General features: G+C 33.9%; 1 protein-coding gene across 1 annotated transcript; it reads right to left on the bottom strand.

Annotated features, from left to right (window-relative positions):
- Positions 1-2,048: 2,048 nt before the first annotated feature.
- On the bottom strand, positions 2,049-26,243 carry LOC127878520 (uncharacterized). Its single transcript, XM_052425053.1, has 6 exons — positions 26,198-26,243; positions 11,890-12,012; positions 7,307-7,464; positions 4,363-4,507; positions 3,059-3,286; positions 2,049-2,415 (listed from the first exon to the last, which is right to left on the bottom strand). The coding sequence occupies exons 1-6, from the start codon at positions 26,241-26,243 to the stop codon at positions 2,309-2,311; spliced, it is 807 nt and encodes a 268-aa protein (XP_052281013.1). The 3' UTR covers positions 2,049-2,308.
- Between the last annotated feature and the right edge of the window lie 1,052 nt (positions 26,244-27,295).

Consider the following 27,295-nt stretch of genomic DNA (forward strand, 5'->3'; position numbering starts at 1 on the left):
CAGGAGACCCGTTTTCGGATGACGTGGCCCATTTATATTCTACAGATATAAAACCAGAATCAAACATACATACCGAATTGCTATGTTTATAGCTTTTGATCAGCAACATCATTATCATACGCTAATCTTTTTACAGAAACATGTTGAGGCTATTCGCATACAATATTGTGTATCTGCAAATAACACATTTTACAATTGCTATTTACAAAAGTGTACAGTATAATCAAACAAACACCAACAGTGTCACTTGCTTGCTTTCCGCAGGCGAAGAGGTCATACGTCTTTTAAACACATGCCTGGATACCTTTGTGTTATGTATAAAATTCAGGATTGAATTCTCTATATTGAATTCAGGATCAGTCCAACGCACTTTATACTTTCTCTGTCAACACACCGTGTGTTCATATTTATCATCGGAAATATGACTGCTTCTTTAAAAAAGTACGAGTTGTAGATTTTGTAATGCAACGTATTTCCAAATCGGTAAATGTAAACCAATTAACACTATTGAAAACCGTGCAATCGACTAACGCATCGTCTGCGGATCATCCATCGGCTGCGGAAGTGTATACATGTCGGGTGAAAGCGGAGTGTAAGTATTTCCCTATTCTTTATATTTTACGTATTGAATGGAGCAGATTTGCTTAAATCTTTCAGAGCCTAAGTAAGAATGACTTTGTGAACGTAATCCTTACCTTCCTAGCTGCTTACTTAAAAAGAAATCCGTTAGAATGTGGACAAAAATCAAACAAAATTCACCTATCTTTCTGTCAAACTCTAATTACACAGGATTTAGACCAAAGATAAATATGAACAACATTTTATTGAAATATTTAATAATTTCTCTTCGGTTATTCCAAATTACAGCATCCAACATGAACACACAACATTTTTATCAACGTTTAAATTCGAGTGGGGTTGGAAAAACGGCTCAAGACAACGGCCGCGGCTACTTATTAGATGGTCATGACATCGGCTACGAAAATAAATTATGCTCAGGCCATCGGCTGCGGCAATCAAAATTGACATGATGAGATGTGGACGTAACTCATTGCCCATATTCGATAGAACTATCAGATATTTTGATCACAAAAACAGTTTTAAGATTTTCATTCGTATTTTGAAATAAAATGGGATGGGCGAGTGGATTTCGTTTAAAATAATTCATACTTTGATATTATTGAAACAAGTCATTTACACGCAATAATGTAAATCTTAAAACTGTTTTTGTGATCAAAATATCTGATAGTTCTATCGAATTTGGTCAATGAGTAACGTCCACATCTCATAATGCCAATTTTTATTGCCGCAGCCGATAGCTTGAGCATAATTTTATTTTCGCAGCTGATGTCATGACCATCTAATAAGTAGCCGCGGCCGTTGTCTTAAGCCGTTTTTCCAACCCCACTCGAATTTAAACGTTGATAAAAATGTTGAGTGTTCATGTTGGATGCTGTAATTTGGAATAACCGAAGAAAAATGATTAAATATTTCAATAAAATGTTGTTCATATTTATCATTGGTCTAAATCCTGTGTAATTAGAGTTTGACAGAAAGAGTGGTGAATTTAGTTTAATTTTTGACCACATTCTAACGGATTTCTTTTCAAGTAAGCAGCTAGGAAGGTAAAGATTACGTTCACAAAGTCATTCTTACTTAGGCTCTGAAAGAGCACACTCAAATCTGCTCAATTCAATACGTAAAATATAAAGAATAGGGAAATACTTACACTCCGCTTTTACCCGACATGTATACAGTACCGCAGCCGATGGATGAACCGCAGACGATGCGTTAGTCGATTGCACGGTGTGAATTGTAGTCATAGTAAGTACAGCTAAATATTAAATAGAACAATCCCGTAAACATGTGTTTTTGTTCTAAGAAAAATGGGCATAATGCATGTGCGTAAAGTGTCGTCCCAGATTAGCCTATGCAGTCCACACAGGCTAATCAGGTACGACACTTTCCGCTTAAACTAGATTTTCGGCAAAAAGGGACTTTCCTTAAACGAAAAATACCGTTAAAGCGAAAAGTGTCGTCCCGGATTAGCCTGTGCTGATTGCACAGGCTAATCTGGGACGACACTTTACGCACATGCATTAAGCCCAGTTTTCTCAAAACGCGTCACATATGTTTTTGGTTTTATGCAGTTTACATGTCAGTTACGCTTGAATTAGCGGACACGTTGAGCAAAAGGTAAATAACGTCTAAAGTTTAGAACGGTCGAATAACTTCAAATAAATTTGATTTAAAAAGTACATCAATTTCAATGATTTTTAGAAGTAAGAATGTGGCGACTTCGTCTCAACTATCGAAGAAGGGTTAGAAACAATGACGTTATAAGGCCGATGACATGAACGCGTGACGTCACACTAGTGGATCCTGTTCTTGATCCCAACGGTAACGTTTCCTCGCCTGCAATGCAATGTAACCATTATATCATGGTTCCGATTTATAATGGGCATAATTATTGTATAGTTGCAAATTATTATGAGCATAAGTACTGCGACATTGCAAAATGTTATGGATATACTTAATTCATTATAACAAATGCAGTTCCCATAGGAATTTCATAATTGCTGAATTAAAGAGGTATAATACGGAAACTTTTTTGTCGTGGAAACCGTGAAATGGAAAACGTTTACTCGATTAACCGATTTAGACTAATAGTATTTTGCAGTTTTTAGATTACAATCAGTAAGTTTTTTCTCTAGTTTGATAGTTTCTCTATTTTCCTTACTTTAGGCTTTATGGCCGTTGGTATACATGAATACCGGCTCTAGTAAGTACACTGCGATGATAGATAGCATTTTAGCTCATTACAATATTTTACACAGTCTAATCTCAAAAGCGTACGTGTAATACTCCAATGAAGTTGATATGATTTAATCATCAAGTTATTTTCACATGCATATTTAAAAATAGATTCACCAAGTTTGCATAATAACCACAAACCAAAAAACATGCTTTAACTAAAACTGTTGTAAAACGGTATAGTCGTGATCCGCCTTAAACACGCAAGACAACACGTTGTTGTGTCCAACAATAAATGTCTTACTAGGTTGATAGTGATTGTTAGGGCCTTTATCCACAGGTCTGGGATGCTGGCTCCCTTTCCGATCGCCGCCGTTAAAGCCCGTATTGCCGGAGCTGGTTCCGGGTCCATTCACGCTAAAGATTTGTTGTTGGCCGGGCTTAAGTGGGATATTGTTCGTTATTTGGGGAGTAGGATAAATCAATCGAGGCTGTTGCGTAGTGGTTTTCGGCTTCGTATTTATCGAATAATCTGCAATTATAATAGTATGTTTGAGAGAATTTAAAAAGTAATATAGAATAAATATACATACTAGAATATCAGAATAATAGAAATACACATAAAGAATCCATGTTCCTTATAGTAATAGCAAACATTTCAACGCTAGATATGGTCTGATAACATAAATTTAATAAGATACAAAAAGCTTTTTTTTTCTTTGTATGACAATACATTCAACACATATCCATGTACTATGATGTTAGTGTTCGCGTGTCTTATGAATATATATAATTGCAGGAAATTTAAATTGAATATATTGTGCCACACAAAAACGAGCATTTCGTTACCATACCGCAGCTAGCGTTGAAATTTTTGCTATGTTTTTTTTTATGGGTAAATTTTATTTTATGAAATATTTTGCGAAATACTCGTAGATTATCTATTTTACCTTAACCATAGACAAGTATTTGTCACAATCATGACCTAGCAATAAATCAGCGGTTCACAAAGAGAGTCTCTGCTGCTTTTAAACAAAGATGGTACTTTTATAGTACATTTATTGCATGATACAAATTGGAAATTGCAAAAAATTCGAACCTTCTGATTGCAATGTATTGGCATACAGGTCCACAAGACACGTGCGTATTCATAGATTTAAAAAATGCATAAAGCTATGTTTAATAGATAACCCATTTATGCCTAGTGTCTAGAAAAAAAGCGTTGGCAAACAGCGTAGACCCAGATGAGACGCCGCATGATGCGGCGTCTCATCAGGGTTTGCGCTGTTTGCTTACAGAAATTTCTGTAAGAAATATTCTAAATATAGAAATAAATATACTAGACATCCCTAATTTTGGAAATAAATTGATCCAATTTAGAAGGATGAGAGAGTCCACTAGGCATACATGGGTTAATATATCACGATCAAACGTGAGATAGCAAGTAGTCGATACATGTTCGGAGAAATATATTTATTACGAGTAACTTTTTGTACAATTAACCATAAATATATTTATAGTAAATGAATTCGTTTTCATGTATTATGTGGGTAATAGTAACGTAAGAAAACAAACAAGTATGGAATAACGACTTAAATGAAAACTCACCATATAGAATCATGGAGTCTTGGTCTCTTCCAATTCTATTTTGCGCATAGCAAGTGTATTCGCCATAGTCACCGTGTTCAATATTTTTTACTCGCAGACTGAGTGTTTTCTTTGTGCTGTCCTCTGTACCACTATACATCTCCACCTGAAATGGTATAAGAAAAAGTAGCCCTCTGTATTACTATGCAATGATCATCAGAAACCATTCCAATTAAATGAAACTAGCTCTCATAAAAAAATATCAACACAGAAAAGGTGTCTGTACGACCAACCGTTGACACAAGCCAAATCGTAGTTCACTGTACAACAAAACAGCCTCCGTATGAATAAAGACAACGAAAAAGTTATTAAGTCTACAATTGATGTAGTCTATACTAAGCTATTTTACACGGACATACGCACATTACATTTTATTAGATTACACGTTAACATATAACGGGAGATGTAAAGGTTACAAAATCACTTTAAGGAAATTTAGCCGTGATGACTCCTGCATTGCTTTCGAAACTGACAAAGGCTTTATGCATCGTAAGGTTGTACAGTGGCACAGAAAACATTTTATTTGACCTTTGTAAATATTTAGTAATTGTAGTATATTGCGTAATATATAAGTAACTTTCACAAAACATTTGGCCTCCTGAGATTTATAATGTCATCGCAACCCAAATGTATACCTTCTTTTGTTTAATATCTTAAAGATCGCGTTATGTTTGGCGGATGATAGAAAAACGGTTGTGCAATGATTGACCTTAACATTGACTTCTGGCAAAAAATAGAAGATCGTGCGTAGTCCTCACATTTTCTTTTATATGTATATATACCATATGCGTTTTAAACACTTTCAGTTCTTAGTTATCGAAGGGTCCTTTTTTGCGGACGGACAGGCACATGGACATACAGGATGCACGGACATTGGGACAAGGTAAAGCACTTCACGTGATTTGCTGTTAAACGAGTGTAACAAAAGACCATGTCCAAAAAAATGTCGTTGTTTTTCAAGGCGCTAGTGGTCAAGTATTTTATGTCAGATAATTGAAAACTTATTATTGACTAAATAATTAAAAAGAGCTTAAACGTTTTGTTGCAAAACTAAATTACATGACGAATCAAATTTAATTCTAACGACTTGTAACATTGCCAAACGTTTTTTGATGGACCTCCAATCAATTAATGTTCCACAAATTAAAATACAATTGCACATTTTGCAAATGACCACCTTTGATTCCAACTTCAACGATTCATGCTAGAGGTTGAAACCAATTGTAGATAATAAATATCAATTTAAATCTAATTAAGTTCGTCTTGGTATGGTTCACACCTCGCCCATGATACATGGCTGTTAAGAATAATTGACGTGTCTCATTAGCAGTTAATCTTATTCGTTCTTAAAAGTATAATCGCTGTTAAACATCCTAGTGTCATTCAAACTGCGTTATGTTCTTGTAAATTAAGGTATACTTGCACGCATCAGTTACATAATTTAACTCCGGCATTTTGATTTACAATAGCAAAATGCGTTTAAAGGTGCTACGGAAAATGAATACATAGCTAGTGTATTGAAGAATTCTGAAAAGCAATCACTCAAAGCATTGCATACAGTTTAAAGGCTATAAGTGTTATTAGAAAGTTACTTTTATGAATGAATGAAAGATTATGATACGCAACATAAAAAACAAATGACAGCAAACCAGAACAAAATGGCATATACATCATGGGATGTTGTGTTAACAATTCGTATATGTCCCGTTCAAATGTTCGCGTCCAATGGATAGATTGGCAGACGGACAAACGTACGTATGATTGTCATCATTATCGAATACATATCGTCGTTGTTCTTCGAAAACCGCGTACTAAGTCAAATTTGGCGCAAAATGTTATTTGTTTTTATAAGAGCGGCGGGTTCACGGGTCATTTTCTGCGAAAATACTGGATTTCATATCCAATTGGAAGGCATAGTTATGAGCACGTGAGAAAATCCTGAACACTCATTGGTGCACTAATTGTTTCTGCAAAAACTGCGTAAGTCAATTTTTCCAACTTTTCAAAAAACATTTTTTAAATATTTTTAAGTTTTATAATATATTAATTTAGATAGTCTTAATTAAAATGGGCATACTTTTTATTTATGAAAATATAAAAGCCTGTAGTTGTTCTTAATTCTAAAAATGGACTTACTCAGTTTTCTCTTTAATATTTGGTTCCTTTTTTAGACTATCTAAATTATTTTTTTTTAAATGTTTTTTTTGCCTATTGAAAAGTTGTAAAATTTAACTTACGCGGTTTTCGAAGAACAGCGACGATATGGCAATTCGATTGCCATCCGAAACAAATTATCTCGAATAAGAATATGGACGGACAGAAATAGCGAAAATATGCAATGTTTCCTTTTTAAAAAAAGTAGTATTTCGATCGTTGTCACGGCATAAATGTGCACAATCCACGAGCTGGATGAAAGGAATTAATTCACGAGGATAACAATTTCATCATACTTATCAAAGGCTTTAGATTTAGCAGATCACGCATTCTGCTTATAGGATGCTTTCCATTTCTAGAGGCAGAAATCATAAAGGCTGCTATATACCGTTTTCAAGGCGTATTTAACATGTCTCTTTGCGCTCATTTTAGGTGTGTTGTTATCCCTCTGTAAATTATTTAATAGATTATCACTTTCATGTTTGATGTGAAAAAAAAATCAGTGTGGTATCACAAACCAATGTAGATCAAAACAAAGTTAAGAACCAAAATACATTAAAATACAAATGAAAATTACATCCAATGTACCATTTTGACAGTTTTAATATGCATAATTGATTGGAATTATTAGAATAAAACTTCCAGGATTGCTTGAATCACGTACTAGTATTTGATCGGTTTGTCTCTGAAGTTTTGCTTATCCGGCCGAGAGCTTGTGTTTTAAACGTATTCACAGACCCGGGTAACTCACCTCGTATTTTTTCTCCTTCCGTGTGAGGTCAATCTCGTCGTTATCCTTCATCCAGTAAGCGAGGCCGTGCGGGTATGCCGTGATCTCGCAGTCTAGTATAGTCTCGCGGCCCGATAATTGGCCGATTCGTTTCGTCGGCAACGTAACTTCCGGTGCGACTGAAGGGTTATGCGGAAATGAAGAGCAAAAAGATCAATTACATGCGAAAGTCATTGGATTTCTATTTATTTTATACATTTAAACAATCAAGTTAAAAATCACAAACAAAACAAACAACATTTTGCTTTGTGAAAGGAATTAGATGCTACACTTATTTTTTTTTCAAACATCAAACTCTTTAGAGTTCGCGTGATATTTTCTTATTTTTCTGGGGGAGCAATATGTAATACTGTTTAAAAAGTCATAATACGCAAATTATAAAAACTTGCAAGTTTTATTAAAGTCTTATATAATTTCCCGTTATTATACTTAATATCAAGGATCACATTTCTATTATTGCTATGAAACCCTCATGTACTCACATTCCACGAATTACTTGATCTTCTACTGACTGGTTATGTTAACCTTTTTGTGCCTAGCGTCTAGAAAAAAGGCATAGGCAAACAGCGTAGACCCAGATGAGACGCCGCATGATGCGGCGTCTCATCAGGGTCTGCTCATTTTGCTTAAAGGAATTTTTATATGAAATATTCAAAATATAGAAATAAATATACTAGACATCCCTAATTTTGGAAATAAATTGATCCAATTTAGAAGGATGGGAGAGTCCACGAGACATAAATGGGTTAAATTTCCTATGAATTCCTGTTGCTTGACTCATATTCCAGCAATAAATTTGTTTGGATAATTGCCCTGAAACCCTGTAGCTATACTCACATAACAGAACTACATTGATCTACGGTTGTTATGAAACTCTGTTGCTATAGTCCGATTCCATGAATACCTTGATCTACATTTGCGATGAAAGCATGTTACTGTCGTCACGTTCCACGAAAACCTTGATCTGATGTTAGTATGAAACCCAGTTGCTTAACTCTAATTCCAAGAATACCTTGATCTATTCTTGCTATGATATCCTGTAGCGATACCCATATTCCACGAATACCTTGATCTATTATTGCTATGATATCATGTAGCGATACCCATATTCCAAGAATACGTTGATCTATTGTTGCTATGATATCATGTAGCGATACCCATATTACAAGGATACCTTGATCAATTATTGCTATGATATCCTGTAGCGATACCCATATTCCAGGAATACCTTGATCTATTCTTGCTATGATATCCTGTAGCGATACCCATATTCCACGAATACCTTGATCTATTCTTGCTATATATTGTTGGTACTTATATTGTATATGTATTTCTGTAAGTATTATCATTATTATTACATACGCGCAATCGTTTGAATTATTTATTTAAATACTATGTTAATAATTTGGTATGTTTGACTGTATATATTATACATGTATTGTATTTATTTTTAGAGAATCGTCAGCGAATAAACATAATGAAGCATATCTCGTTTCTTCGTATTGAACTGGCCAACTCTAAACAATAGTATTGTACGGGACGTTTGTGATGCCATAGTTTCAGCATATGCTGGGGATATTATCCAGACTCTTACTGAGCACGAGGAGTTGATGGCCATAGCCGATCAGTTTGCAGCTTAATGGCAATTTCCACACGCCATTGGAGCTCTAGATGGAAAGCATGTAGCCATACGATGTCCCAAGAACGGTGGCCCATTATACTATAACTATAAAGGTTACCATTCTATTGTGCTGATAGTTCTGGTGGACGCCGATTACCAATTTATATGGGTAAATATTGGATCGCAAGGAGGATGTTCCGACGCACAAATCTGGAATCAAAGCGACCTCAAGTTGGCAATCGAAAGGGGGTTGATTGGCATGCCAGAAGCAACACCTCTTCCAGGTGACGACATATCAATAGGATACTATATCATCGCAAATGATGCATTTGCCATGAGGACATGGCTCATGAAGCCATTCTCATGACGAGGCCTTGAAAAGGACGAGCGAATTTTTAACTGTCCGTACCAGTCCGTCGCTATTCCCACTCCTTCGTAGCGGACCGTTCTAGTTCGTACTTACCCGTACTAGACCGCAGCGGATCCGTAGTTAGATCGTACTGATTCGCGTAGAATCGTACTTAATCGTACCAGACCGTAGCTGATTCGTAGTTTGATCGTACCGATTCGTGGCGCACCGTACTAAATCGCGTCGATCAGTAGCAGTCAATACCTTTCCTTGTTCGTTTTCTAACATTTTGATGGCAAATTCGTCGAAATCCATACTCACATCGTTGTGCTCCGTACTGAAACCGTAGCGGCCTACGAATTTTGACAATTTCGTAGTCATTTGTAGCCGATTGAATCGTAGCTCATTCGTAGCTCTGATTCGTGACAGTGTGACCGAGGCATTACGAATGCAACCATGCGTAGTGATATACAATGTATTTTGTTCTGGTACCCAAAATAGTCTTAAAAAAGTCACACAAAAACTGTACAACGAGAAAAAACATCACCATATGCCTCGATTCAATTTTACGCAGGCAGCATGCACATTTTAATACATTACGACCGCGAAAGGAGGATTTTGTTCATTTTATTTTCGAAAGAAAATGATCAAAATCAAATATGGCGGCGATTGCTTCTGACAAAATGATGTCGATGCCAACATACATGTACATGTAGATTTACACACATAGTCGTTCTAAACATAAATTTTCAAAAAAACTACTCGCCTTATTTGTTCATGGACGCTGCAGATTTTGATGGCGTCTTGATCTAGCCTTCACATCCTTTAGTTTGCGATCCAAACACAAGATAATCCGTAAAAATTATATTTAGCTTTGAAACACTTGTTGCAAACGGGTAATTCTACTATATAGACTTTCTTTGATAAAATCACAAGGACAAAGTTTATTCATAAAAAAAAATACCCTTACGTTTACTAACTTCCAAAAGCAAAACAATTCGAATAGACTACTGAACCAAAATACACACCCATAAGTATGCTCTACACACACAAATTTACATCAAAATAGGCACGCTTATTCTGAAAATCAATAACACGAATAAGCTAGATCTACATGTAGATCTAAATCCTTCGTCTCACCCGTTCAATCCGAGGTAAGTAGTCCATAGAATATGCACTTTTTCATAATTACAGCCACAAATCGATACATAAACAAGAAAAAATGCGAGTCTTCAATGTTTTATTCCCAGACATCGATAACCGTTTCCTATATTCAATAATACGTATTCTTGGTTATATGCATGTTTTGATCGGTGCATTTAAATTTCAACAATATCAGTTATTCACGTTATCTCATTTTTTTAAACATTATTTGTTACACTCGATGAACAATTCGTTAGTTTTACTTATATATATTCGAATTGCAAGTTTTTCCTGTACATAACTTCACGTTTTATTAAAGTCATCGACAAATATATGAGCTAGTGTAAAACCGGGCTGTATGCATGTGTGTAATCTGCGGTCCAGGATAAGCATTTGTCATCCGCACTGAAGGAAGTTTTCGTTCAACGAAAGTCACTTCTAAAGAAAAATCTGATTAAGCGGAAAATGTAGTCTCTTACTAGCTTATGCGGACTACACAGGCTTATTTTGAACAATATTTACGCCCATGCATTTTTGTCATAATTGCTTCAATATTCACTGCATTTACACTTCATGATAGCTCTCTTTGTATTATTAGTGCTATTTACTGGTAAGGGTCCCATCAAATGTCTCGTGATTGCTCAGGATGTTCAATATTTATCATGCAGTTAGTTCAAAATGCATTTCTTCCCTCCTGTGAAGTTGTTTAGACAGACATGCCCCATTCGTTATGACAAGGACAAACAATCGTCATACTATGAAAAAAAGTGAAATCCGTCGCAAATACCTGTTGCTTTTATCAATTATTACGCAATTAAAATTGATATCATTAACCTTTAAGCGAAAGTTCAGATGATTGTCAAGTTTCATTTATAATATGTACTAAATTGGAAGTATTGTTGCCTAAGAATTCATTCCTGAATGACTGTTTTTGTTTATGTTTTCGACATGCAATATAAAGGTTTTGAAGTATATGGTCTTAAACAGACTTTGCAAAACCCATTCCGCTGTTTTACACGTATTCAGCTTGACGTTGGCCATCTTTGTTCTTTGTTTTTCTGTAAGGGTTTCGTAAAAGATTATGCAATTTAAACTCTTAAACTATATATGGTAGCTGTTGTTATATGACGCATTCTGTGTAACTTCAAACGCCTAGGATGTTTTGCGCACGAGATTAAATGATGATTTAAGTTAAGCTAACTGCAAGTTGTATACCGTTGGTCCTGAAATCACGGAATAGTTTGTATGTGGATTTTTGACTTCACGTCGCATTTGTAGGCGAATAAGTTTTTTGGAGGCACATTTCTGATGCTGCTGGCTATCAATGCTCGTAAATCAAAAAATCACGTGATTTCGGAAATTGTTAAAAATGGAAGGTGGTCAAACAAAACTTTACAAAGCCCGGATGAGTCAATTCTGCATGATCCCTACTTTGGACATCACTAACCTTATGTTCTTCAAGGAAGTCCACGGAGAAAGGTAACACGTCCAGGTCACCCTCCGATAACGTCACGTTGATAACGGGGACGTTGATACTTGGCTCAACGCCAAACACTGCAAGCAGGGCATGGAAGATTGCGCTATCGGCATATGTTTAACATTATAGGAAAGCCATAGGTATGCTTTACAAATAGTACATTAACCAACACCATGAAATTATGGGCTATTGGTTAAATTCAGCGCCGTGGGTGAATGTTAATCGTACCATATGTGACTGAATGTCAAATATACGCACGTAAGAAGGAGCTGATCGCGATATAACCGATATTAATAATATATAAGTTACATAATCATTTGACAAAAAAACATATGCAAACTTTCAAGCAGCCAGTAAAATGAGCAAAACAGGTAGAGATAATAATTCAAGTTTGTACAGACAATATCTATTGAAGTACCATATATTAAAACTGATTGGTAAAAGTAGTTTACTTTAAATGCATTACATGTAATGTTTCAAACGTGTTAATAGATTGTTAATATTTACACATATGAAAGTGTTTCATTTGGCATCAAACGAAATCCTTAAATCCTCAAGAGAGACAATGTGTACGTGAATCGCCAGTATAATTAGGAAAACAAAAAGGTAAACGTTAAATTGTACCCAATGCACTTAACATTGTTGCAATAACAAAACAACTGGCCGAGACTGATCGTATATTTAACACACAAATTCGGTGCTCAAATGTTTTCCCCAAAATATTAATACTTGCGTATTTGTTTGTATTCCGTGACATTTCAGACACAAATGTCTGTTATTGGAAATGACAATTGTTATCCTACGATTATATACACATTAAGAAAATATGTAGAAAACCATATGGCAAGACCCGTAATTTTGCATTGATTTTTCATCGCGTATAGGCAGATTCTTCTTGACTTGAGTAATTTCCCAGTCCCGTTCTGATGTTGTTGTTTTTTTTATTTTGAGTCTATTTGCGTTAGCAAATAGACTTTACTAACCGCAAATCGAAAAGACGCAACGTCGGGTTGACTAACAAAATGCGGTAAAATGACCGGATGTAGTAAAATTTAGGCATACGAACTATATAAGGTAGTTTACATTTAATTTTCAATTCTTAGACTTTTTCACTTTAACACTTTTTTTCTAAGATTTTAATACCATTTGTTGTTATCTTAAGTTAATTTTTAAGACGATTTTAAGCGAAAAAACGCCTTTAAAAAATAGAACGATTTTCATTCGTCAAACAATTCGTAATTGGCAAAAGCGAGTGCTTTACGGATTTAAAATGGCTGCTACTTTGACATACAATATGTTTCATGTAAATACGCGATTAAAATGTGTTTCAAAACTTCAAACGCATTATTTTAATTTTATACTGGACTTCATCCTTGTTTATGCACCGATAATACCTTAATCGCTCAAACGTTACGTGAAGGGTAACAGTTGTAATGTGCATCAAATTAAGCGCGAATTCGGGACTAGTGTTGTGTCTGTAAAATATTCAATGGAAAGCAGAAAACGAATCCAGTCGGAAAATAAAACGGATGGTCGCATAATGGTATATTTTGCTTGATGTAATTCTACATATTTATTTCATAGTTATGTCATTTTGTAACCATTCACCTTCGTCGCGATTTGGAATTCCAGTTTCTAAACATAGAATATTTTACTTGGAAAAATAAACAGACGACAACCAGCGAAAAGAATGGCTGCACCTAACATGGAAAGAGCGATGTTTTTGCTAGATGACTGTTTGATTCTCTGCAATTTGATGGGGTAGGATTGTGTTTTAGCCTGTTTGCATTGGTTAAAGGAACCTTTTTACAGATTTTGTCATGTATTCAACTGTATTATTAAATGCTTTATATAGATAAACGTTAACATTGGATCTAAAAAGCTCCAGTAAAAAAAAATCAAGAAAGAAAAAAGGAACCATCATCTGGGCTCTAACCACACAATCCTGGAGTAATAGTGTAACGCGTAGACCACTCGGCAATCCGTGCTAATGATGAAACAAAAATGTATTTTATAATTTATATAAGCAATCCTCGTAGTGTAACAAAATATAACGACAACAACAGAACTCTCCAAATTATTCAATCGTTTCGTGTTACAACGTATAATTTTCAGGTTTTAGAATTAATTTTAGAGCATGGCAAATGTTCAGTATTACTGTTTCCTCACAAATACCATACTTACAACCGAAATTCGCGAATCTGAAACATTTTGTTTCAATTTTTCAGTTTGCCAAAACGTGAAAAGGTCCCTTTATGTAACAATGACCTCATGCGCCACAGATTTACCGAAGGTAAAACAAATGATAGTAAAAAGTGGTTTGAGTCTGGCAAATTTTGCAACAGCACTATTGAACAAACTGTTGATTCTTAACATTATTGAACAAGTTACTATATAGCAATATTTAATCTTTTCTAAAGGATCTTAAAAAAACGTGCATTTTTGGAAGGATGGAAATAAAAGTTTGTTCCAACATGATGGATGCTCTTCAATCTCACAATATGAACCCAACTGTTTAAAATGAATGATTATCTCATCATAATAATACGCAACAGATAATAATAAATAAAAACCAAAATATAATCTATTTTATTTATTTTCTAGATATAAAGGCAATGAAAAACGGTATATTGTATTTTTGTATTATTTAATTGTTTAATGAATGAAATAAATGTATGTAGTAACTGATGTTACAAGTCATACAAAAAAGCAGATGTGGGCCAGAATGGAGGATAAATATAATGAGAGAGCATCCAAAAAAAGAACATCATAAAACAATGGCTGAACATGGTCGCCAAGCACCGCCTGATGCACACAGATTACTTAAGGCACCATGTACTGACTATTTATCAACAATTAATTGCAAAAAGGGACCACATATATATATATATATATATATATATATATATATATATATATATATATATATATATATATATATATATACCATCAGCTTAAAAATCAGTTGTAAAATTGTTTATTTAAGGAGGATGTTTTTCCAATAAAAAGTTATATATTTTCACAGAGGCATAATGAATTTCATAGCCACCTATAGTCGCCTGCAGTTGATTGGGCTTCAACAGCACTGGACATCAACTTCAGTTTAGTGCAGTCGTTTTCAGCTGTCACAATGTATGACACTAATTTATCATCTTTCAAGTTAAAAGCATAAATGAACAGTATCCTATTTTTTCACTTTTTGCCCCGAGAAAGGCGGAGGGATATAGAATTGCCGTTGTCCGCCTGTAATCCAGTCTGCCTGTCGCAATTTTTTTCAGAACTTTATATCAGAAACTATATCATATATCATTATGAATCTTCATGGATGTATAAATATTGACCAGAAGAAGTGCCATGTACAAAAAACCATAACCATTAACGTTCATAAATTAGAGTCAATTCCATTTGCTTTTAATGAGTGATGTTACTTTTCAGGGCTATATCGATATCATACAAAACTTCAACATTAAACTTCCTGGGTGTATTGATATCAATGAGGAAAGGTGCCAAGCTTAAGAACCATTACCCTTCACTTTTTAACATTAACGTTATTGCCCTTTGTTGTTTTTATCTGATGTATTTTTTAGGGCTTTATCTCAGATACGATACAATATTTCAACATGAAGCTTCATTGGTGTGTATAAATCAATGGGAATAATTACCATGTTCAAAACCATAACCCAACACTTTGTTAACTAAGAGTTATTGCCCTGTGTTGTTGTTGTATTATGTAACTTTTCAAGGCTAAATCTCAGACAAGATTTCAACATGTTTGTAGGTTGTAACTTTGTTTAATTGTGATTGTATATGATTGTATGAGATGTGTAAGTACAATGAGAATTACTGTTAAATCGAATTATGCACGTTTGCAATGTATTTTCGTGTTAATCAGATCGATTCTAGTTAATGTGTTTGCAAGTTAACTGTTTGATGATCGCTTTACGATAGACTTGTGCGAACTAGGATCTTTTTTTCATTTAGGAGAAATTATCATTTCAAGGGTCTTAGTCACATATCTTGTTATATATATAGTTAAACTTTTATAAGTAAACACATTTTTATTTTGATATGTTTCATAACAAATGGGAAATTTTGAATGTTTTGGGTAAGGATGGCAGATGGGTTTTTTGTTTTCATAAGTCAACAACAAAAAGACCGATACAAATTATCTCTTATAAAATTCTATAAGCTTAAGACATAGGTACATAAAATATAAATTCTTAGTGAACATTTTGTCTAGAGGTATTATGTTTCCTGTTTGCCTCAATGATAATCAAATGATTCAAATGATCGTAACACTATAATGAGAAGTAACAGACACAAAAAGAAAAACAAAGATAAAACTTTGACCTTAGCTTCCGAATATATAAGTCGTTCAGTCTCGTGAACAATAATTATCTAATTATAACGTTCATTACAACTCAGTGCAAATACCTCAAAGGAGCATGTAATAGTTATGATAAATATTTACTTAATCTTTTCAATAAACAAATCTCTTCATATCTGTAGGGAATTATGTGTCTCCAAATTAAAACACGAGCATAAATACACATCCAGCAAATCAGAAATAACATTTCAATCCAGACATTTACTTGCTCGCAAAATACCAAGCTCCCTTGATACGTCTTTTTGAATCCTGTATGATGCAAATAGACTTTCAACTTCATCGGCGCTCTCGTTCGAATCATGCTTCAATTGTTGCGGATGAATAAGAGGCATATGAACGATATCTAATACACGGGTCGGGCCTTATCACCATACATCAATATTGTATTTCCGTTCCAATTCACGGATGTCTCGAGCAAAAGAAAATAATAAATTTCCAGTAGTTTAGAAGAAATATACTTAATTGAAGTATCTTTATAATAATAGGATAAATATTTTTTACGATGCAACACGTCACGTCATTTATTTTTCTCCCGGCTTAAGAAGAGAAGTATTGTTACGAGAAAAGAATACAAACTGTTCCCTGAAATTTAAAGGTCAGTCCCCGAGGAAGGCAAGGCCGCCATAAATAATTCTGGGTAAATTTTCCGGGGCACTAATAGTGTTCAAGAAGCTGCGCGGTATGGGTCACTTCGTCCGGAACTTATTTGAGCCTATAATGCGCCATGAGCTGCTTACGTAAATGGTACATGTTCGTTGAGTTAGAGTCCGCATTGCTGGATGACATTGTTTTTATAATCAACGTATTCTGTTAAGTCGTTAAGGCGTTACTTTTCAGATACGATTAAAGTTGAAGACGGTCAAGCATACGGTAGATGTCTATTTGTAGTCTGTTCGGTTGCTTTTAAGAATATAATTTGAATGAATTCTTAAATCGAATACAAACATACTTGTAGCTATATCAAGTTAAATATAATCGAACTTTATTATATAATCGAATACTATTTCAATATAATCAGTTCAAAACGCATGACATGGGATAAATCGAGATGTCTTTTTATAGCCATTAACGTTATATATATTTGTTGAAATACATTGAATGACAACAAATATTGATTATACCCGTTTAAAACGAGAAAATACATACAGATAGAAAACACTGGAAAATATAACGATATGTACCTAAGAATTGTACATGCAATAAAGTCTGAAGTAAAATGTTTTTCGATAGTGCGTGTGCAAATAAGTATATATTACTCCACCCATAGCTTGTATTTATTTTTGACCTTGCGGTCAAGGATAACCCATGAAAGTGCAAGCACTTATTTCCAATGGGGTCCTTTGGTTTTTGCTGAAGAGACAGCAAGCAGAAGAGACAGTATTGGGATACAAGGAATCCGGGTGCGATACCCTAGCTCTTTGCGAATAGATACCTTGGTTCTTTTACGTGCTCAGTGTATAGCACCGATACACGCGAGAATTACCTGGGTTTCATACCAGTACATCTCTAGTTGGGTGGGAAACACTTGAAGCATTTCTGATATTTCCAGTGCCCCGGCCGGGATTTGAACCGGGGACCTCTGGAATGGTAGACCAGAGTGTTACCACTCGACCACCGCACCACCCTTAATATCTTTGTATTGCCAATACATATAAACATATGACATGATAGACTTAAAGTAATGTATTTGTAACAATAATATAGAATATCGAAACTCAAGCCATATAATACACACGTCATCAGAAACAGTATCAATGTTATTTGGCAATAACAAAATTCAATGAGTCATAACCTATATCAACATTAACAATGACTAATGGATTGAAGAAGAAAGAAATTGTGGTGTCAACGAATAAACGGAAAAAATCAACGAATGAAAATTTTTTTTATCTCGTGAATCTTTTAGTCATTTCGGTAGGTTGCGAAATAAATAGTATATTAATAAGGGAATAATAAATAAACGTTAATCTTATTGTTTTGACATCGAAAATAAATGGTAACAACTATCGCGCCAAACATTAATAAATTGACAAAAACTAGTATATCCAAACAAAATTATGATAATACATTCTGGTTACAAGATCAGTTTGACATATTTTTTGACATTTGAAATACAAGACCACAGCAAGCACGTCAAAAACTAATTTATTAACAACAACTAGCATGTCTAGAAATAATTAATTGACAGCAACTAGTACGCCCAAAATTAATAATGAAAACACATTCTGATTACATGATAATTTCGAGCAATAAGAAACCAGACTAGTATCTTAAATGCTGATATACACGTATACATAAACGTTTTGTAACACGGACTTCAAATATTCCAAATGATTTCAACAATACGAGTACGTGACGTTTTCCAGATCAGATTGTATAAATATCTTGTCTGATTTCGTTTACTTTAGACCAAATCCAAATGTATTTTTTTTAATGAAACGAATCGCGGATGTAATCACAGCATTATCAAATATGCATGATGGATGTCCCCGAAATAATATTTTTATAGACGTCTCGTAGATATTTCACATATCTTAAACTATCAGCAAATTGTATCTCATATAAACGAAAATATAGCAAAATTGCTAGATATTTTATAAAACTGAAACTCGTCGAGACTTTATTTAAACACATTTATGATGACTTTTCGTGATTTTCATTTTTCAAAGCAATTGACGGAAAAAATCAGACAATGAGTCTTTACTTGCTGTGAAAAAAGTATAGTGCCGTACAACAGTTAACGACATGGCAAGAAACCTATTGACAATTTTCATATCAATAACGTTCAGATGCCCCCACTCTATCGGACTCGTGACAGGCTTCAATACTGCACGATATCTCCACAAAGTTGAGACCCTATCGCTATACATCAATATGTGTGCATTTACTCATCTCTTCTCAGACAAAGGAACATAATAAATATCGAGCAGTTTGAGAAGAATGTAATAAATTGATTTAGGAAACAACTTTATGCAAATGTTTTACATTTTCGTTTGAGACGATACGATCCTAGCAGTACATTCAAAGAATTTGCAACACACCAAACACGTTCGGTAAAAATGTTTAGGAAAGATCAATATAAGGTCACGACAATAAATTGGGACACTTTCAACTGATTTCAATATTTTATTAATTTTTAGATGCTCAGTTATATTATGTTTTATTGTTCATACAATATAATAGGACGATTTTAAGTTGTTATTTATAATATGGTATTCAGGAAAACAATGCGAATGTGCATCAAGCAGAGTAAAAACACAAGGAAAGAAAAAGCAACATACATTGAATTCACAAAGGTTCAACTCGTGTTTTTTTAATTAAAATGTCAGCTGCATTTAAAGAGAATTGAAATACCATATTTACAACACAGAATCAAGGGAAAGACCATTTCAACAACATCTGGAGCTTTACCAAAGATTGCTCTGCAAAGTAATAAATGACATCCACGTCAAAAAAGATTATAATTCAGGATTGTAAGCGTAAACTTTCTTTTTTATTCTTTCATCCGTATATCTTTAGTGTTTGAAGAGATATTTGTTACTTCAATGAGTTATTCAGTGATATTTATATTGTGAATACAATCGTCTGCGAGATCAGCAATAATATTAATTCAAAGGTCATGTCTGTTCGCTGTATTACGTTTTAGGTTTGGGCTAATTTATTTAATAAAATATTACAATCAAAGTTCACTCTGTGACTTAAGACATGCATTTTAACTCTAACAAGATTGTCAACTTTTCGCAAAGTTAATCCGTTTGAGGATATGGGTAACACTGATTGTGCAATATGTATTGTTTACTAGTAATGATGGCACGGAAAATACTGGTTACAGCAAGAAACATGGCAGTGCGATAAAACAAGGTCGTAAAAGTGTAACATATTAATCTAGTGTAATTAAACTATTCAATGTGCAATTTTGAAATAGGTCTAAATGAAAGCAAACTACACAACAACATTTAGTACATTACGAACACCCAAACTCAAGTTTTTGCAAGGAAACTTATTTTCTATTTTAGCAATCGACCTGTATCTGCCAAGCCCGAAATGCACGTCTAAGCCAAGTCTTAATAAAAGCAACGTACACACGTACTTCCTCGAAACCTAATTAATTGAGAGTAAACTGTGTTTTTAAAAACTTAATCTGACTGCAATACCTAAATTCAGTAACAAGTTAAGTATGCAGGTAAGCTACATAAACACACGATTCACGAGTTACACCTCTTCAAAAGATAAAAATATTGATCGGACGTTTCTCTATTGTTATTACGTCTACTAAGCACACAAAATATGAATGAAATGTATCTAAAATGTCGTCAAGATTGGTATATGAAAAACTACCAAAATATACACCCTATAAGATATTGGAGGCTATTTCAAGGGCCTTAACTTAGATGTGCATAAAGCGAGCTGGGTTAATATCGAACGTTGTCGACATATTATGTCCGTTAATTACGTCACCAATTCTGACGATGATACGACAACAACTTGTCGAGTTACAATTAATTTTAGGTAGTGTTCATCTTCCAAAAGCCTTTTTTTCTAAAGTGCTTCGTTTAAACTGGTTGTTTATCGGCCTTAGCCGAGATACTATGGCCACAACCACTAACATCCATTCCATTCCTGCTGTAACCTGGACGCCATCCGCTCACCACCAGCAACGTGCGTTGCAAAAATACCTCCCGGTTTTTGAATGGCGTTTACATACGTAACACTTAAGCCATGGTTAAAAGTATGAAATGTATTATAAACAAAGTAAGTCCCTTATGAATTAGTTTCCTTTTCATGTAAGCAAACACAATAAGAGTTCGTTTACGTTGAATTTGATTTACTTGGTCCTTTTTGTTTAACGTTTACTAAATAATTACCTATTAAACCGAGTAAACAGACATCAAGCAGTGTCGTTGTGTCTCTCAAACAGAAGAACATGTTTTCACATAAATATAATTGATTTCTCGAGTTTTATTGCTAGGAGACAGTAGATGTACGGCCTTTAATCTTCCTTGCTTGAGCAATAGGGCTTGTTGTCGGAAAGACGAGTCGTAAATGCCCAGGAAAGTATCCACAAACGAAGCTCACGATCATCATTGGGACTACTTTATTTTAATTAGCCAATTTTTTTTAAACTGCAAACCATAGACGCGTAGTTGAGGAGCTTTTAAATATTTCCGAACATCGTTTTTACTTAAAAAAAAAGAACTGACTGTATTCTGCGACTGTAAACAATATGACTTCTTCAAAATAATGACCATTATACGAAGTTTCATGTAGCTTTAGAGAATCGGAGGGTAACTATTTTAATTCTAACTGAAAACTGGATAATTAATTCAGTTATACTTTGGAAATACAAACGGACACCTATTATTTATCAAACATTTGCCATTAAATGTTTGTCGAATATTTATCATTTTGTCTTGAAAAAGGCGAAAACAAGATTTTAAAAAATGAATATTGAGTTAATTTGATGACATGCTCAAGCTCTTTAATTAAAAGTAACATGTCGTTTGTTTTCAGTTTCATTCTTTAATCAGTGTTCTATACAAAGTGATGACCCATATCAAGCTCGAAGTGTAAACTTTCCTAAACAATAATTTAGCATTTTAACACGCGTCTTCAATTTCATATAAAAATATATCTACCCTTGTCAAATTGTCAAACTATGTATATCCAATATCCGCGTTGAGAAGAAATATTTACAGGAAAACCCATGTTATGTATCTACAGTTACAACAAATGCCAGGATGGCATACTTCTCCCGAAACCATCCCACTCGCGTCCCAAATGGTCCCCAGCTTCCAACGCGTCGGAACCAATAGAAGCATTAAATACATTTTAGTTTTAAATTTGTTGACTGACGGTGATATGCAATGCCTCAGACGTGTTTTTTATCATTGAGTCTTAAGATTATTGAGAATTGAAAAGTACAGTACAAGCAGTTACAAGAAACATTATCAGTTAAAAGCGCTAAATACAAACATTATAAAATACTACATTTGGAATAAAGAGAGCATACCGCTCGACTAGAAACCTTCTATTACAAACACGTCTTTGTGATAAGATTTCAACACGTTTGACGTTCAAGTCTAGCCTATTCGGTTTAAAATTATTAGTTTTCTTAAAATAAATAAATATATATATCATCAAACAATACAGTAAGAGAAAATTTCAAATTGTACATTATAAACAGTTTTGTACTTATGAAGTACAAAATATATTATTATTTGAAACGAAATTGACTATGCGCACATATTAAATGGATTATATATACATGTGGTTGCGTCGCTTCATTAAAATGTCATGACAGACTCTGGCACTGGGTTTAAACCCAACATGTGCATTTGCTCAGTCAGGTCAGAGGCGATGCTGTTCGCTATAAAATAACTCAATATGTTATGGTCTTATTATGTATCACCTGACCAGACTGAGAGATGCGCAGGCTGAGTGGGCTATATATATGATGGGCACATATGGAATTAGACCCACTTTCGCATGACGAGGGACAGTAAAAATCTAATTGCAAATTGTAAATGGCACATTTAAGCACAATGCTTTTCGATAAAAATTGAATTCAAAATAGCAAACTTGTAAATAAGGGCAGCCTATCCAGGCGTTCAGGAACGATTTCCAGACGTGCTGACTGAGTACGGCAAACATTGTGGTTGGATAATTAAACGACTTTCCTCTTATCGTGACACTATTTTATTTTGGTAATTATTGTTTTCTCATCTTGAAAGCAAAACTGAAATTCTGCGAGATAGATTTTAACGCGTAATTTTAACTGGGCCACAATTTGTGTCGTTTGAACATTCAGAGAGTAGTCCGGAATTCCTTACACTGAACAGTGCTACATCCTTTGCGCTGAGCACAGACACATTGATGTAGCCAAAGTTCAGAGGTTTTATCTCACATCAGCCTATGAAATATTCGAAAATATTAATGCGTGTCTACTGGCGTTATGTAAAAGTCATTAACTTAAAGCTGAAAAGCTGAGTGAACAGTTACGCCGAAAAAGCGCATTAGAGCTCTATACCTATAATTAGGTAAGAGTTGTTGACACCTTGTGAACTACTAGGGTTACAAGTTATGCATAAACAACAATGTAAGAGTAAACAGGGCTGTCTTGATGACTACCTAATTCGTGAGTAAAAAGTATTTCTCGCAGATTTATTTTTTCATTTATTTTCATCAATGATCTTCTTGTATATTTTGAATTTGTGTATGGTGTCAAAAATCAAAAGTTTTATAAAGTGAATTTTCATCATAAAATTATATTCTTAGTGAGATTGGTATTCGAAATTCCAACAATATTCATTTAATACGATTGTGATTGCAAATTGTCTTTATATTTAGTTCTCACTACCATTGTCATCATACTTTCTATGCTTTCAGAACGTCCTAAAAGGCCATGTTCTTTTTATTTTGTCTTATTTATCTCTATAAAATAAATAGGATGATAAAAAGTGCACACAAAGCTTGACCCGTGCGTTTTGAAACACTCTTCATAAATGTGAATGGCATGTGTTCATTTCAAACTTGCGATTAATTTTGAAAAATGAGTTGCGTCTTAAATTTTGCTATAGCGAACAACTTCAATTCCTTCAGCGCTTTGATTTATGATATACGGTAGGTATACGTATGAGTTACAGCACAAATAAAACAAAACATTCAATAATGGGCAATTGTCACATTCGAAAAAGTTAGAAAATAAGAGAAAAGATAAATTTATTTCCGATTTGAAACAATGTACAGCATTTAAATGTTTTAATGTAGAGTTAAATCTTGCAAAATAAATACTTTATCGCATATATTTTCCGTAGCATAAATTCAAAGAAAAACAAAAATTACTTCAAATAAATAATGATACGAATTGTGTGTCGATGCATATTAATATAAAAAATCGTAAATGTAAAAAAGTGTCTGCAATATTTCGTATAACCCCATACACATGTGAGCAATAAGGATACTTGGGATACCTTTATCGGTATAGCATGCATATATTCCGTTTTACACTTTAGACAAAATAGCGCCTACATCGAGATACGCATTAGCAATTATTTAATCCTCAGTGCGTTAGACAATGTCAGATTTACACATCAAATTCATCATGCTGATTAAAAAGCTATCGACTAGGATTTTTTTCGTAGTTTAAGAATAGTTTTGCTAAACAATCGTTTCTGTATAATTTATATGTCGCTCGAAACATGTAAACTTAAGCATGCATCATTAAGGATTTAGGATAAACTATGACCACGATTATATTATCGGCTTTCATGCTCTGTACTGTTAAAACCAATTAACACTAGAAAGCATTTTTACATTTTGCATTCATTTAATAAAGCGAATGGACATGTCCTAGTGTTCCATCATTGATTTTGTAGAATCAGTTTCGCCCGCAATATGTATTTACATACAATTCAAAAGCAATGTAAACAAGGTTAATATCTTGGAATTCTTAGTCACATGAGCCGAAAACCAAAGTTTTCGATTTCGTGGTTAAATGTAATGCCTTAAGGCCACTACCTAAGATATCAAAGATGGGCATGCTATTCAGGCATTAAATCGCTAGAAAATAACAAAACCATATTTGGCAAATTACATATGCGTACAAATCACTTATTGCGAATAATACTAGCTATGATCTACACGTTGTTTTGAATAGCTGAATGAGATACTGAATCAGCTTAAATATAAAAATCAATTCTTGAAAACGTGGCTTTCATTATGCTAAGTATGTACAGATGGCAAAATCCAAATGTAATTATCTTACCGTCATAGAAGAATATCTATTGCCAGTATTGTGTCCACACTTTGAAAATTAAACTACCACATTTGTATTTCATAAGGTCTAATGGAACATGCATGTTCAATACGTTTTTATAATACTATTAATTGTTAACTTAGTTATACACATTTTTGTAAGCACACGACGGAATTTAAACGTCGCATGGAACGCAACTCATCTTATTAAGTGTCGTTTGTTTACCAGAAAGACACTATTATATTTGTAAAAGGAAATTACTCTAATAGGGTAAAATATTGTTCTCACTTCCGTATTTGATGTCTTTCAAACAAAAGTTAAATTCATTTTTATGTCCAGTGAAATAGGAAATACAAGGTAGGCACTACATCCGTCCGCCCGCATTCTTATTGATGGCGTACACTTTCTGGGTTTGGACAGAATAGTCATATAATGTTCACCGACACAATAGAAAAATTAAACAAAACAAGCATACAGTCTGTTTATACCCGACGAGGTGACCATCCACAGTAATTAATATTAAATGATACCAAGTTGCTATTGGTGAACACATTCTTGTTTAAGAAGAAGCATCATAAGTATGAACTAGCATGTTAAATGAAACTTTGCTGTCATTGATATATATATTTCGTCAATACAAACGTATATAAGTTTACACAGGCATTTATTAATTTTGTTTTGCAAATAAATACTATGTACATAATTTGTCCTATTTTGATAAAAAGTTATAATAATGCAGTACTCTAAAGCTTGAACAAAATGTAAGGAATGTTGTCAATTAGAAAAAAAGATGTTCACGAAAGCGGTACGCTTACGCTACTTACACATTCAAGGGAGTGCGATTCATTGACGGTTGCCTAAGTGATAAAGACATCACCTCTGTATGACAATTTCAGCGTCTTTTTGCTGAAAACTCTTTGTGACATGCGAAGGGTTCCCTCGCGTGATTTCTATCATTTATTGATGTCCATCGCTTGATTTATATCAGTCATTGATGTATTTTGTATATTTTCCGAAGATTTCTTAGCAGCCCAAATAAGATAAGCTTAAATAATAAGATTAAAATAAATCCAGACGGAAATAAATGATATTTACAGAAGAATTGTATTTTATTACTTACTTTGCAGCCAGTGTAGTTGAAACAGAAATGGCAAAACCATGGGCATTTTAGTATTCAGAGTAAATGCTGCCGATGTCATATATCATCATTGAAATGAGTTTTGTTTGAACATAGATCATATCGCCATCGCTATAGTATTTGTCATTTTGACAACAGTGCTAAATGACCCATGGATTCTGTTAACAAGACATTGTTCTTGCCTAGTGGAGTAACTAGCGACGATGTTGAAAAACAAAACTGTAAAAAATTAGAATGGCAAGACATACCCAAAGTTAATTAATTCCAACGTCCAAATTAAGTAAAAGTAACCCGATGTTGGTTGATATTGCTGTATTTAAAATAATCGAAAGAAGCGATGAAATGTAAAGCAATGATCGTGTAAAAGTGTTCGGGCAAGAAACTGGAATCAATCTGGCTAACATTGTCCGGACAGACAATCATATCAAATATTATATGCAACTTTCAATATCCGTACGAGCCCAAATTGATACTAATTCAACCAAGTAAAAATGCTAAAGTATTATTAAAGTGGGCATACACGATTTGTATATGTGTTGAATTGTAATATATTGATAAAAACATGTTACAATAACACAAAATAGGCAAGAAAAAAAAATACATTGAAGACGAATTTCATAAAATGCAGCAAACACTAATCAGCGCCCCGTGCCGATTGTGACGGAGATATTTCGTACATATTTCCTACAATAACCGAAGCATTCGTCTTTTTATTATGATCAGAGTAAGTGCTCATGTTTCGTATGGATAGATATCGTTGCAGGAAATTAAAATGATCCTTAAAACTAAATTGAGATTCACATCGTACATGCATGTTATATATGCTGGCGAATTCGACTTTACAGGCATTTTCGAGTTCAGAATTAAATATTTTTTATATAATAAAATATGCTTATTTCGCATTTTTCGACACATGTTCTTCTTAACTGTTATTTTAATTTATATTGAAATTTATGTATAATAAGTATTTTTTACACATTTTATAAATTCATAAATATTTAACAAAATCGTGCATACCCATTTTAATCGGTGAAACATATCGCACATTTTAAACGTTACTTAGTGTGTTAAGAAATTGTA

The sequence above is a fragment of the Dreissena polymorpha genome, chromosome 4, assembly GCF_020536995.1.
Source record: "Dreissena polymorpha isolate Duluth1 chromosome 4, UMN_Dpol_1.0, whole genome shotgun sequence".
Classification (NCBI taxonomy): Eukaryota; Metazoa; Mollusca; class Bivalvia; order Myida; family Dreissenidae; genus Dreissena; species Dreissena polymorpha.

Coding starts and splice junctions, on each gene's coding strand:
- LOC127878520 (XM_052425053.1), bottom strand. CDS start 26,243: ATGCCCATGGTTTTGCCATTTCTGTTTCAACTACACTGGCTGCAAA. Junction 12,013..26,197: donor TCAACTACACTGGCTGCAAA/GTAAGTAATAAA, acceptor CCCTGCTTGCAG/TGTTTGGCGTTGAGCCAAGT. Junction 4,508..7,306: donor GGAAGGAGAAAAAATACGAG/GTGAGTTACCCG, acceptor ATACCATTTCAG/GTGGAGATGTATAGTGGTAC.